This window comes from Gouania willdenowi, chromosome 17, assembly GCF_900634775.1.
Source record: "Gouania willdenowi chromosome 17, fGouWil2.1, whole genome shotgun sequence".
NCBI lineage: Eukaryota > Metazoa > Chordata > Actinopteri > Blenniiformes > Gobiesocidae > Gouania > Gouania willdenowi.
In genome coordinates this window covers 8,087,018-8,101,768 of record NC_041060.1, presented here as the reverse complement: position 1 = coordinate 8,101,768, position 14,751 = coordinate 8,087,018, and the positions used below count along the sequence as shown (strand labels likewise).

The following is a 14,751-nucleotide window of genomic DNA, read 5'->3' as shown; positions in this document are numbered from 1 at the left end:
TGGCTGCCCCCGCTGTTGCCCAGGGAGGGTGGGAATGTGACGGCCCTCTCTGCGTGTGATGCTGTGGAGCTTAGTGAGAACGCGTCCTTGTTGCAGAGATATGTTCAGCTTCTTAATGACAGATTGACCCTGGAGGATGTCCATCAGGGTCTCTCCATTTTTCTGCGCTCATTCTTAACTTTGGAATGAAGAGATTGTGATGTCATCGTCACTAAGATTATGCAAGGTGAAATCTGGGAATAAATTCGGAACGTGAGGACAAGCATAAACATTTTAAGACCGTCTCTTTTACTGCACTAGGACTATTCCATTGCTGCTGTTAATGAATTCAGCGGAATGTGAAGTGATGTGAGCGGAGGCGACTGATACAGAGAGACTCAACAAAGCACTGCAAACAACTGGTTTCATGAGCATAAAGAAAATTCTTCAAATATTTCTTCTTCTTGTGAAAGTTACTCGAAGTCTGTGGGAGATGAGATGACTCAGAGGACCAGCAGTCTTTGGTTTTTAGATGGAAAATACAAAAAACAAATGCAGAAACATATCAGTTAGTTTTACTCCAGTCTACACAATTCACAATTTCTTCTTTTTTTTTAAACTAGTTTTATTGATTAACTGACAGATGGCAATACTATAGAAAGAGTTTTTACTCAATAAACATGGACATAAACAGTTGTTTATGTCCATGATTAATGAGTATGAGTTGGCATCTTGTCAAAATGTTTCAAACAAATATTCACAATATTGAATATGTGTCCTTTATCTTTTTCTCCTTGTGTTTAGTAACTCTTAACTTTTGATTGAAATTTGTGGTTTAGTTTTTTTCTCTCTAAAAAAATATTTAAGTCACATCTGCAGCAATGACTAAGCTATGATTTATTGTTCTAAACTCAAGATCTATGCCTAAGAAAATGCACTATTTTGCACCATATTTATTTCATTGCCTTTTAAACTGCCTACAGTTTTAGAGCCTGTGTTCCGCCATCTTGAAATCACGTGATTGATGATGTCACACGGCCCCATTTGCCTGTAAACATCCCATTGTTTTCTGTCGGAGTGATACGTTCACCCTGCTTTTTAGATCATTAAACCAGTTTTTTCTGTCAAAATGTCAACTTGTGCTGCTTTTAGTTGCTCTAAAAAAACAGACAAAGTTAAAGATGTAATGTAAACCCATTTTGTTTACTGAAAGAGAATAAAAACTGTTTTAACCCAAAGAAAAATTTGTGACCTCAGGGGGCGATAGTTCCAACTCTGCGGTTTCATAGTAGACAATGAAGCAGAGAAGAAGAGCTCTCCTAAGGGGCCCCCTGTGTCAAAAAATATGCTTATTAAATATTTGTCATTGTTCTCACCAGTAATTGTTCACAGCATAGGCTGTACGAATGTTGGGGGGGCATTTATAACCCTTAGATGGCTACATTTTGTGAAATAAAACTTTCATGTATATATATATGTAAAGCTATGGTAAATGAATTGGTAAAGGGTCATGATGACTGAAGTCAGAGAATTACTCATGCTTGGTATAGGTCCTCCATTAATAAATACTCAGAGACACTTTATAAACAAGAAATAACATTATATTTAAAAGACTAATTCGAAGACACGTTTTTCAAATTTAATGAAGTATTATGTGGGACCCGCAATAATATTGGGATGGTTATGGACAGTTATTATGGCGGTACTGATTAAAAAAGGGAAAAACAACAGAAACGCCCCCTACGCTGGTTGAAACACAGCATAGGGGGCGACATCACAGTGTCGAGGAACAAAATCACAGCGTCGGGGGTCCCTTATGCTCAACAGTACTGGTGAGAACCCTGCTTATACATGATAAAGACAATATATTTATATTTGTACCTTGATTGAAATGAAACTTGTAGTTTCATTTCCAGGGTGGCCCTTTTTTGTTGTTGTTGCGTATCTGCGAGTTCCCCACACGCTAGCACGTTGTTGTTTAAATTGGTTCATGCTCGCTCAACCCTCCAGTCAGATCTGTAACTCTGTTGTTTAGTTAGGTGTTCAATGGCAGTGCAGTTCCTTTGTTTACTTTATTATGAGATTATACACTAATTGCCTACAACTCTGTGTGCAGCACATACCAGTGTAATGACTCTCAGACAATACAATCCTAACCTGCTTTTCACTTGGCTGGTGTTTTTTCCACCAGCCCTCGGAGGATGTCAGGTTGAGACCAGCCTGCTGTCAGGGATTCTGAGCTCCACTCCCTGCGGACACAAAGGTGACTTTGTGCTGCAGACAGTTTCCTGTGCATCAGGTGTGTCGGCTCCGGAAAGAATCAATGAACTAGAGTTTACTACAGGTCGGCCACCTACATTCACAGCATTCTCTGCATTTCTGTGTGATGACATCACACGCGCTCATTCATCCTGAGCCTGCGGGCACCTCACTATTTGAACACATTGAGCCGTGTCGGAGCTCCAGCCGCTCTAAGGATAAAGGTCACAATCTAACAGTGATCCATTTTGAGAGGGCAAGAAAAATGATAGTGTTTGCTGGCAGTTAGTCCAAAAATACATAAATATGAGACAGGTAAGCTTTCAAAACAATTTTCCCGTACCCAGTGTCCCCTTGCTTGTGGTCAAAGTCAGCAAAATTTGACGCAGTGCTGCTTATCTGCTGTGTCACTATCACATCAAACCTACCAGAGGATGAAAAATGTTGGGGATTTCCTTGCTCTACAGCAGTGGTTCCCAAACATTTTCACAGTCCCGCACCCCCCCAGACATTTAACCTAAAGCTATGTACCCCCTAATCCATGACACTTAAAACATAATAATGTCATATCATGTACAATGTATCCCTACAGTGAAATTAGTCTCTGGATTTTACCAATCCTGTTGAGGAATAATATATTGTAATAATAATAATAAAAAGAATAGTAATCTTATAAAATAAATAAAATAAAAAATAAATAAAATGTCAAAATTATCATAATCCTTTTTTGGCCAAGTAGTGTTTAGACAATACAAGGAATTTGACTTGGTGGATGGTGCGAATAATAATAACAATAATAATAAATATGTACGATTAATATGAAGTCAGTATTGTTGTCTGTTTACACAGTGTCTTATTGTCACTCTATTTATTTATTTAATTAGATTTCTTTATATTTAATTAGATTTCTTTTTCCAAAATAAAAGCCATTGTTTCTTTTCTTTCACCCACACCCCACCCGGAATTCCTCCTGTGATGCAGAATTATTATGTCTATCGCATTTCAATGATGTAAAGGTTGGATAAATGCGACCTGGCTGTACAGACAGCAGTCACATTGCAAAATATCAGATACGTATCAGATTTAGTAGCACATCTCAAAATTGGATTTTTGTGCTGTGTAAACGGTCTTTAACAGATCGAATTTGGATCACACATGGAAATTAGATTTGGGTCACATTTACCTGCAGCCTGAACGAAGCCATGTGTGGTTTTCAGTTGGAACGTTTTTGTGTTTGTGTCTCTAATATTTGCATTCCATGGTCCCTAATGTAAATCTAGCACTCCCCTTAATACTATTCAAGAATTCTTTGCCTGACAGTCACAGCACCCACCTTGACTGTACAGGCTTTTCTCCTCTTATTTGTTTTTCCTATAACATCTTCCATAAAACCAGCAGTAAAAATCTGTTTGTTGGTGTTGGAGTTTTCATCTCGAATCGAAAAATGTTAAGTCTGTATGAAATAAAAGATGTTGGGATGGGGAAAAAAAGGGTCTGCAGGTTTTTGCTTTGGCCGTGACCCAGTCAGTGAAGGTCACTAATTCTTTGTCAGCTGAGACGCTGCTGAAAACACCAGAGCAATCAATCGAAGCACCTCTAATCAATGTCTCATTAGCATTGGCTACAACGCTAACTAGTGGAGGAGGAAAGTCAGCACCATCAGGCAAATAGGTTTTGGTTTGAGTTTTAATTTATATTTTCTTTAAAACTTTATCACGTCGTCCTCGACAACTGGTTTGGGGACGATTGCATCCAAAAAATGTTGCCCGTCATGAGCAACCTGAGCGTTGCTGTAGAGCGTGAATAATCTGGAGTGGAGCATAAATGAGATCAAACCATGCTGGTGTGCCTATTGAGTTTGGCTAAGTGATACTACCCGCACACTCTTGCAAAGAGAATAGCTACGGCCCCCTGAGTTGTGTCCCACATTAGTTTGCTGAAGGGCGACTTATTTAGTAATTGTCCTTCTAGTGCATAGATAATGCAGCTCTGAAGCACATAGGGAGCGAGAGAGGCCTCATCTGAGCTGCTGCAGAGAGAGGAGTGTCTGCAGAGAGCGAGGGAAGACAGAGCAGAGTGCCACACAGTGCTGTCGGAGCAATTGATTGAATAAATGCGGTAGAAATTGTTGCTCGGCGATAGAGAGAGAGAGAGAGAGAGAGAGAGAGAGTCCGAGGAGGGAAAGGTTAGAATTACCACCGGAGAGAAAGAAGAATGGAAAAAGACGGAAGGTGGAAGATGCAGCCGTGAAGAGGGGGAGGCAGGTTGCTGGTGGTGGTGGTGGTGGGGGAGGGACAGGACATTCGTGGGATGAAGAAGACGGACATTTACAGCCAAACCCCATTGGCTGACAGGTGGTGGCGGCTTCAGCCAATCCCGTCTGACTCTGTGTGTCCTTTCCTCAGATGATGGGGAACAGCTGTAATCGAGGTATCGTGTCTCCCTGCTCTCTCTCTACCTCTCTCTCTCTCTTCCCAACCCATCATACCTGCTCCACTGCTGCAACTTTTTATCCGAGAATAAAAAGAGCTGTGGTCCACCATCACTGCTCTTTTTTTGTCCAGTGGTGGTGTGTGTGGATGGGATGGAAAGTTGGGGGAGAGACGAGTGCATGAAAGTTTGCCATTGACTTCCTTTGCAGTGCGCAGCTTCCTCCTGCAGCTGGAATTTGATCTGGCTCTAAGGAGGAGAAGAAGAAGCCAATGAATACTAAACCGCTGCTTTAAGCTGCAACCACCACATGGCAGTGCTCATTGTCATCCTGTTGCAAGGATGTTTTTACATTTGTCGTAAATGCATGTAAATATGATGTGAATGCAGCTTACTGCTGATCTGAGGCTTGTAGTTTTAAAAGTGTTGAACTGGGATGGTTGGACGTGACTGTGTTTGTATGAAGGCACAGCTGATTCATCGCTGTTTGCTACTGTTTCAGTCTTTGAAAGCTCGTGAAAAGGAAATCGTAAATTCATAAATATTTCAGCTGAAAGTCTGTTTTGGTCAAGCCTTTTTGTGTGAATCATTCAGGAGGTGTTGCATTGCACAACTAAAAACTAAAATCTACTTTATTATTATTAATAATAATAATAATGATGATTCCTGCTACCTTTAATTTCAAATGGTCTTGGTTGACTTTTTATGAGCTGCACGTTCACTAAAAGCAAGCAAAACGTGTCGACCTCGGATGACTTGGCAAATGTATTTTCTCCAAAGGAAGAAAGAGGCAGAGCTGAGCTTTAAAGTCATAGACCTTGACAGAGTGATTTTATTGAGTTCTGGGCTATGAAATGTCTTATTTCATTTCCCCTTCACTTTTAAAGAGTCTTTGTCAATTTTCTTTGCTTCTTCTTTCAGAAATAAAGACGACAAGCTAAACTGTAGACTATTGTTTCTAGAAATTATAACTTTGTGCTCCCAAGTTAAACATTTAGGAGTCTGGTTTTGATTTTACAGAAAATCTTTCGCATAATAAAATGTTCAAATGTGTGCCAGATGGACACAAATTGCTTACAAATACCTTATTGATATGGGCCTGTACTACGAAGCTGGATTTCCTCTTATCGCGCTAACTTCGGAGATTTATTGGGTTTGTCTAGTACTACGAAGCGGGCTAACGTCTTACCGGGCTAAATCACCTTGGTAACTTAGGCTGAATCTGAGCGAATACAAAAATCCTGCCTCCTGACCAATCAGTTCTCTTGGAAAATGAGCTGCCCATTGTTAGAAGATCCTGGTTGGTGCTGATCTGACAGCTGTGTTTAGGAAAGAAAGATTCTTAATTGGAGAAATGCAATCCTTTCATATAGCGATGACATCCTTTAGGAAAGGTATAGATTTACATCTGATGGACTCATTCATTCTTTCATTCTTTCATACATGCTGTCAGCGTCAGCAGGAACATACTACAGTAAAACAATGCGGTGTTTGTGTGATAAAATAAGGAGGACAACCTGAATAGAAACACGCCTGTGTCTTAATAAAGTGAAACTGATCAGTGCGTTTATTCTCTGATGGATTAATATCGTATAATCTCACACTTTTAGCAGATTCCTGCCTGCATTCCTTCCTTCCTGCTTTGTGTTATTTTTGGTCTGAATTATAGATTTAAAATATTCATATTTTTAAAGAATTATTCCTCAATTGTGACTTATGTTGCCCAACACAGTTTCTCCGTGTTTGTGATTGGTCTGACGCTGCAATCTCCACCCCGTCACTGGCGTGCGCACGTAGCCAGGCTGAAATCGCCTCTCTTAAATGAACATGTTTGTATCCCGCTTCGTAGGACAGCTGCTCTGTGACAGAGAATGTTTGGTTAGGTGAAGCCCGCTAACGGAGAGATATCACGAATATACTTATCCAGCTTCATAATACAGGCCCAAAAAGTCTTTCGATATTTGTGGTTGGATTTTTATTTCTGTAAGATATATATATATAAAAAATGTTTGAAACACTTTAAAGTTTAGATATTAGTTTTTTTTACCTGATAAGTAAATTTATTAAATTTTAAACCTCACCCTGCGTGTTATGAACAATCTCTTAGTTTTTCTAGAATAATGATGATAACTCAACATATTTATTTTCTAATATGTTGGAACATACATTATCTTAAGCTTTGGGATTTAAATCTAGAATATTGGTGACCAATGGTCAACTATTTTCCTTTAAAAACTCATGTGTGGATGCAGAATCAAAGCTGTAATTGCTGAATACCTGCTAATCCAACTGTTCACTGTCCATCCCAACATTAGTGTGGCCCCTGGCTGAAAGCTTTTCTCCAACCAAGGATTTGTCACTCAGTTGTCAGTTCTCTATTTTTTTTGTTTGTTTATTTCAGTCACTGCTCATTAAAAATTCTCATATCAAATAAATGTAAAAACATTAATATTGTAAAGGTTGGGTGTTGATACATCCAAAGTTTTTAGTGTGTGATGATAAAGCTGCAGGATGCATTAACCAGTAAACCATGCTCCGCCCACCATGGCTTTTGTCATCATTCTTACCCCATTGCTCTGTTCATGCTGGTGATGATGATAATGTTTGTCATTTTATGGTCAGGAAAAAAAAAAGCTGCCGTGTCATTACTGTAACTCTCTCCATCTCCTTTATTGTCTCTGCAGAAGCGTCTTCGGAGCCGTCTCCGAGGAGGAGGAGCATATCTGGTCTGGGGAGCTCAGAGAAGAACACTGCTGTGGACAATCCCAACTCATCACCTTTCAGAGTACCGGTGAGCAGTGTTAATTATGATTTAGTTTTAGGTTTAGTCATAGTTTTATGACTGAAAGTCAACTTAGGTTTAGTCATCAAGACTATTTCAGTTATATTCTAGTTTTAGTCAACTAAATGACATTAAGGTTTTAGTCGACTAACAAATAAAGCAAAAGAGTTTATGCAAAGGTGAACGCACCTTTAGAGTGTGTTGGGCTGCCGTAAAGCAGTACGTCTTGCCACCGAGTCGGAGTTGAGGAAAGTTGCAAGTGCAGTTTTCTGGCCAGAGACAGTAGGGGGGATGAAAGATCCCCCTATCACCCCATAAATACTTGTATTACCCTCACAGGGACTACGAGAAGGATTTACGAAAACGGGATGGTTTATGCTAAAATCAGGTGAGGTGAGATTATGTCGCGAGAGTTTATAATGTTTGTTAGCCACACTGTTAGACCCTCAGCCACCCATAATACAGGAAAGATACCATGGGAATGTGTGATATGGTCCCGAAACATATTTGCGAAAACTTTAAGTTAAGGATAACATGATTGCTCGCCTAGCAGGTAGCGCTCAGATGTAAGAAAAAATCGATTTGGTGATATATCGCGATATTTCACGGTTATCGTATCGTAAATCTAGGCGCATACTAAAAATACATAAATCTAGGAGTATACTGACACAAAAAAGGCTCAGACGCCCACACCAAAAATATTAAAACCTATATTTCCATTGATTAGGAAGCCTAACAAGGTAATTAATAGATGATAAATATTTGTTTTTAGTGTATGTTACAGCTTTTTTTGGACCCATTGTTATTAGAGATGCTAACAGAAAGCTAACACAAGAGGAAGGTTAACTTTTATTAAGTTATTTATTTCAGGCCCAGTAATTGTATTAATTGTAATTGAACTTTAGTAATTGACTTTGTGAGGAAAAAAATTATTTAATTAGATTAAAAATGCTGGTCACTGTAATTGTAACTGAATTGTAATTGAACATGGGTAATTAAAAATGTAATTGTAACTTAAAAATTTAATTGACCCCAAACCTGATGTGCTGCCATGTCAGTAGGTGGCAATAACTAAGATAGTTGGGCTCAGTAGTAAATTATTAAACTGGTGTATGTATCACAACGCTTCGTGCAATGCGTAGGGTTGCTGTATGGAGGGATAAAAAAAAAAGAAAAATCCACTGATAATTTGACCTTTTGTCACCTTGCCTTGGTTAACTGATCTCTCACTGTTTGACACCAGATGTGCTAGCATACTAGCATACTGAGAAAATCCATGACACCAGATTAAAACAAACGTCGTAATCCAGCTGCTGTTCTGCACTTAATATAATTATTAACTCGCGATCGTAGCTCACTGTAACTTCAACCGAGTGAATACACAGAGTAATCAAAGTAGTGCTGCACCTCAGCATCAGGAAAGGAGCCAGAGCTGTACTATATTTAGATGGCAGACAGATATAGCGTGCACTGAAAATCATTTCATCTCTGGCTGTCAGAGCGTCCGACACGACTCTACCTCTTTGTGAGGATCGACGTTGAACAGCTTTCAGAGGTCAAACATTTGATCAGCGAGGAAACAAACGACGCCAAAAATGTGTCACATTGTGATTCCAGTGTGACTTTGAAGAAAAGAGCTGATATTTGTGTATACGCTGCTGTGCTGTTGTGAATAATGATCAGTGCTGCTTCACAGGATTTAGTGAAATGTTCGTCATTGTTTAAAGAGGATCAGGAAAGACATTTTATTTAGCGAAGAGATTTTTAATTAAACGACGGTAATCAATGCCAATCTATTCTCTTCTCTTTTAGGGGTTCTTCAGTAAACGTCTTAAAGGCTCCATTAAAAGGACGAAGAGTCAGACTAAACTGGACAGACAAACCAGCTTCAGGCTCCCATCACTGCGACCTGTGGATGCTGACAGGTAATGAAATGTTTGTTTTCCTCTTCATATTATCCTGCCAGATTTAAACCAGTCTGCATATAACAAATAAGACAATATAAACACAGAGGACATATACGTGAGACGTTTTTGTCAAACTCAAGGCCCGGGGGCCAAATTCAGTCCTTTAGAGCAGTGGTTCTCAAATGGGATACGCAATGACACTACAGGGGAGAGAGGAACATTAACAAATAAAGTGACCGAAAGTGAAACAATCTGTAGAAATAAATCTATTCAGGCGCCACAAAATCAGTGTTTTTTAACCTTGGGGTTTCCTGAAATTATAGAAAATTGAAATAGATTTTTGAATTTTTAAAAATATTTTTCTTTTTTTTAATTAAAACAACACACAGTCTTGTATTTGCAGAAGAGGGATTGTGCATTGTTGGTATTATTTAAATTATTCAATGTGTGTGTGTGTTCTTAGTGTCGCGTGGTTGTTTCCTATGTCGTTTTGTATGTTTCTCTGTTATTTTTGTATATGCTGTAGTGATCTTGTATGTTTTTCTCTCATTTAGTGTGTGTTTGTTGTCGTTTCATGTGTTGCTGGTAATAGTAAGTGTTTTTCTCTTTTAGTGTGTGTGTTTTTGTTATCTTTCTGTGTATTTAGTTGTCTGTTATTTTTGTTATTCAGTATATTTTTTTTTTTTGCTGTCATTTTGTGAGTTGCTGGTAATATTTAGTATTGAGATCATTTTTAAGTAAAAGTAAACGTTATAAAACCCCATTTTTTTAATGCTTTATTTGTTAATTTTCCCCTCTCTCTCTGTCAAGTACCCTCTTTCGTTCGTTTCGTTTCGTACCCCTAGGCGTACATGTACCCCTGTTTGAGAAGCACTGCTTTAGAGCAGAGGTTCTCAACTGGTCTCACCCTGTAGGACCCACATTTTGCCACGGTGATTAAATCGCGACCCACTTTTTTTTTTTTAATTTAGGTGTTCAAAAATAGCTGTTGAAAACACACACATATGTACTCTTTTTTAAAAAACATAAATCTATATATTTTCCTGTGCAACATGCATTTCACAGCATGCCTATCAAAAGAAAAGTTTCTTTCAAAAGAAAAGACAAGTCCAACATGAGAGACATTAAGTATTTATTTCTTTTTGAGCAGTTGTCCGCGACCCACCCAGTACAGGTCCGAGACCCACTTTTGGGTCCCGACCCACCAGTTGAGAAACGCTGCTTTAGAGCATCTCATTCGGCCTGTACGAGAAAGTAAAAAAGTCAGAGAAACCATGAATTATTGTGTAAATTACCAACCAGTTCAGTTGTAGATACCTCCAAATTAATACACAAACTCAATGAAACCACAATATTTTCTTCCATGCTGCTTATATCACAGGAGAAAGTAAAAATGACAGTGAAAAGCATGAATCATTGTGTATATTACCAAGTAGTTTAGTTTTAGATATCTCAGCCCACTCAAATATACATAGCTCACAGTTTTTTCATTAAAGGTCATTTCTGCTCTGTTGGCATTTCTTTCCAATTTATTTTTATTGGTACTAAAGGCCAATGTCCGTCATCCTTCATCATTTTGCAAGAGATTGTGTAGGTTCCGTGTCATCCTCTTCTTCGTCTTACTTTCTGCTTCCATTAACCAGCTCTGTCTTCCCAGCACTGACTGTAGAGGATGTTACTGGCATACTGGCTCTACTCTGCTCTCAGCAGAGGTTTTGTGGCTTTTATAAAGATAATGTTTCCAGCAGGGTGCAGGCGATTGCACTTACGTTTGTTTTTGGTTTGAATGAAAACCCTTTTATCAGTGTGAAATGAATTACTTTAAATGTTTGGTCATGTATTGTTCTAAGTAATTGGTCAAAAAAGTGACGCTAGCGAGCTCGATGGAGTAAAGACGCACTGCTCAGAGCTCTTGCACATTTCTGCTTAAATTTCATACTTAAAGGACACTTAAGTTACCAATTTATTTTCTAAAACCTCCTTAAATGGTATTACCATCGACAACACATCAAAGAGTTGGTCATAGGTGCTTTTATGGCCGCTAATCTGCGAAAGTTTAAATACGAGGCCTCGTCGAACACAAGGTCCAGTGCAGCCGGGGGAAAAAGTTCAAACAGCACCGCCGAGAAGGAGATGCCAAAGCCTGCTACTCCTCCGAAGCATAGCATGGACGCAACGGCAATCAAAACGGACATCCTGGTCTCCATACGGCAGGATATTTCCACCATTATCAAACAAGAAATTAAAGACGCCATGGCTGACCATTTCGAATCACTGAAAAGGGAAATACAGGACGTAAAGACCGAGATTAACAGCAACACCGCCGCCATTCGAGCGGAGCTGGAGCAGGTGAAAGCTAACGTCAGAAGTGTTGAGGATGGCATGTCCACCTGGTCTGATGAGATGGTGGCAATGCAAGGAACTGTGTCTACTCTCCAAAAAGAAATGAAGGTGGTTAAAGACAAGTGTGAGGATTTAGAGGGGCGAATGAGAAGATGTAATATCCGGATTATTGGTGTGGCTGAGCTCAAGGGATCCAGCACACCGGAGGCTGTCTCCTCACTCCTAAAAGAAGTGTTTCGGCTCGACAGGGAGGTGTGTGTGGAGCGCTCCCACCGTGGTCTGGTTCAATGGAAGCCGGGTGAAAAACCGCGCGCCATCATCGCTAGACTGAGCAGTGAGAGAGACGCCGCGGACATCCTGAGGAGAGCACGCAGCAGCGGAGGCAAACTTGTCTACAAAGCTAACCCCATCGCTATATTCCCGGACTACACCTCCAGCGTCGTAAAAGCTCGGGCCGCCTTCACCGATGTCAGGAAGATGCTCCGCAACAGACCTGGAGTTCGCTACGGGATCGTCTTTCCGGCAAAATTCCGCGTTACTCACAACAACGTGGAAAGGGAGTTTGTGGATGCTGCTGAAGCCATGGACTATGTTAAAGGAAACATCCTTCAATCAGCAGATGAAGACATGTGACTGTCACGAGGTAACGCAAAGCGCTGTATGATTACTATGTTCAGATGTGTCTAATTTTCAACAAACTGTGCAGGAGCCTGGACTATACACATTGTTATTTATAGGTAGTTCAACCTATTGCGTGCGCGCACGTGTTTAGAGGTGCCAGGACCACTCGCTCAGCCGTTTACCCTGAATCATAACGTATCCGCTTTTATTGTACACAATAATGGAAGCTGTTTGGATACATGCTCAGGGGGTTTGTGAGACTGTTTGTTGTTGTCCCTGTTCAGATCCCACTGTTCCCCAGGGATCGTTTAAAGGGGAAAAAAATGCAAATACTTTTTTTGTACATGTTTCTAGTTTGTTTTTTGTTTGTTTTTTGTTTTTTTGTTTTTGTTTTTTTTTGTTATGTTACACTATGCAAACAACATTGTGCTGGTATAGGAATAACTATACTGAAGGAACTCTCTCTGATTTTATTTAATTTTCAAAAATGGATGCTCTCAGAGTAATAAGCTATAATATTAAAGGAATCCATAGTCCTGTAAAACGAAAGAAAATTCTTGGTCAGTTAAAAAAGTATAATTGTCATATTGCATACCTGCAGGAAACACACCTGTCTGATGTTGAGCATGACAAGTTAAAGAGGTCCTGGGCGAACCAGGTATTTTATTCCTCTCATCGGTCTGGCAGGAAAAGAGGTGTTGCTATTTTAGTGCATAGGCAGGTGAATTTCACTCCATTGACCATTCATAAAGATCCAGAAGGGAGGTATATTTTAGTTAATGGAGTTATTGATGGTGTACTGGTCTCCCTTTTCAACATTTATGCTCCTAATGAGGACGAGCCAAACTTTATACATAATATTTTCAATGTTGTGCTCCAAAAGAGCTCAGGTATATTACTGTTAGGAGGGGACTTTAATTGTGTCATGTCGCCACACATTGATAGACAGACTAGCTCCAAAAGCCCTGTCTCTCAAATGAGCAAAGCTTTAAAACAACTTTCAACAGAACTCGGTCTAATAGATGTCTGGAGAAATAAGTTCCCTCGGACGAGAGATTTTACGTTTTATTCACACAGGCACTCATCATACTCCAGAATAGACCTTTTTTTCACCTCTAAAACTGAATTACATAGAATAGAAAACACTGAAATTTTTCCAATTACCCTATCTGATCATGCACCTTTAGTAGTAACATGGAACTTGGGACAGTTACCAAAAATTAAACACTGGAGATTGAATGCCTCACTTTTAAATGATAAGGAATTCTGTAATTTTATAAACACTGAACTGGAGACCTATTTGGAGATAAATACTACACCTGGAATGTCACCCCTCATTTTGTGGGATTGTGCTAAGGCTTATATCAGAGGTCGAATAATATCATTTGCGAGTGCCAAGAAAAAGAAAAAAGAGGCTAGACAGTGTGAATTGGAAAACCGTATACGTCTGTTAGAACAACAACATAAAAGGACACGAGCTGCGGATGTGCTCAGTGAGCTTAAATCATTACGCAGAGACCTTGACAGCCTGGTCACTGAAAAAATAGAGGGTAATTTAAGATTTACTAAACAAAAGTACTATGAAAATGGCAATAGGGCAAGTAGACTATTGGCGATTAGGCTTAAGAAACAGCAGTCTTCAAGCATAGTCCAAAAATTAAAATGCGATCAAAAAATAATTACTAAACCAGGCCAAATTGCAGACTGCTTTGCAAATTTTTATAAATCTCTTTATAAAAATAATGACACATGTAACGATGACAATTTAATATCAGATTTTTTAAAGAGTATCCAGATAAAAACTCTCCCTGGACCATTAGCAACACAATTAGATGAACCAATCCAAGAACAGGAAGTTAAACAGGTGATATCAAATTTAAAAAGTAATAAAAGTCCAGGCCCAGACGGCTTCATTAATGAATTCTATAAACTATATAAGGAAAAAGTGACTCCCCTATTGTTAAGGGCTTACCAACATGCATTGCAAACCGAAACCATGGCGCCTTCCTGGAATGATGCTTCAATTGTTGTAATACATAAGGAGGGAAAAGATCCGACAATTTGTCAATCCTACAGACCAATATCATTACTGAACACCGACTTACGTATTCTTACAGCGATATTAGCCAAACGTCTCAGTAAAATTATTACAGAGGTGATACATCCAGACCAAACAGGATTCATGACAGGAAGACACTATGGGGACAATGTTCGTAGGCTTTTGAATTTGATGTCCTATTCAAAAACGAAACAAGAAGAAGCTATGATATTGTCTCTAGATGCCCAAAAAGCATTCGACCGTGTGTCCTGGCAGTACTTAAGACACACACTGGAAAGATTTCAATTTGGCCCAAATTTCATTAAATGGATACAGATTTTATATTCTAACCCATTGGCTGCAGTAAAAGTGAATGGAACAATGTCTAACAG

General features: G+C 39.3%; 1 protein-coding gene across 6 annotated transcripts in view; it reads left to right on the top strand.

Moving 5' to 3' along the window:
* Positions 1-14,751, top strand: part of rasal2 (RAS protein activator like 2) — a 106,920-nt gene that overhangs the window by 67,335 nt on the left and 24,834 nt on the right. For 4 of the 6 annotated variants that reach the window (XM_028473162.1, XM_028473163.1, XM_028473161.1 and 1 more), the window contains 2 exons: positions 7,353-7,459; positions 9,263-9,375. In XM_028473162.1, the coding sequence (XP_028328963.1) occupies positions 7,353-7,459; positions 9,263-9,375 (220 nt within the window). Of the gene's footprint in view, positions 1-4,643; positions 4,669-7,352; positions 7,460-9,262; positions 9,376-14,751 lie in introns of all 6 variants that reach the window. The other 2 variants (XM_028473165.1, XM_028473166.1) reach the window with 1 other exon arrangement.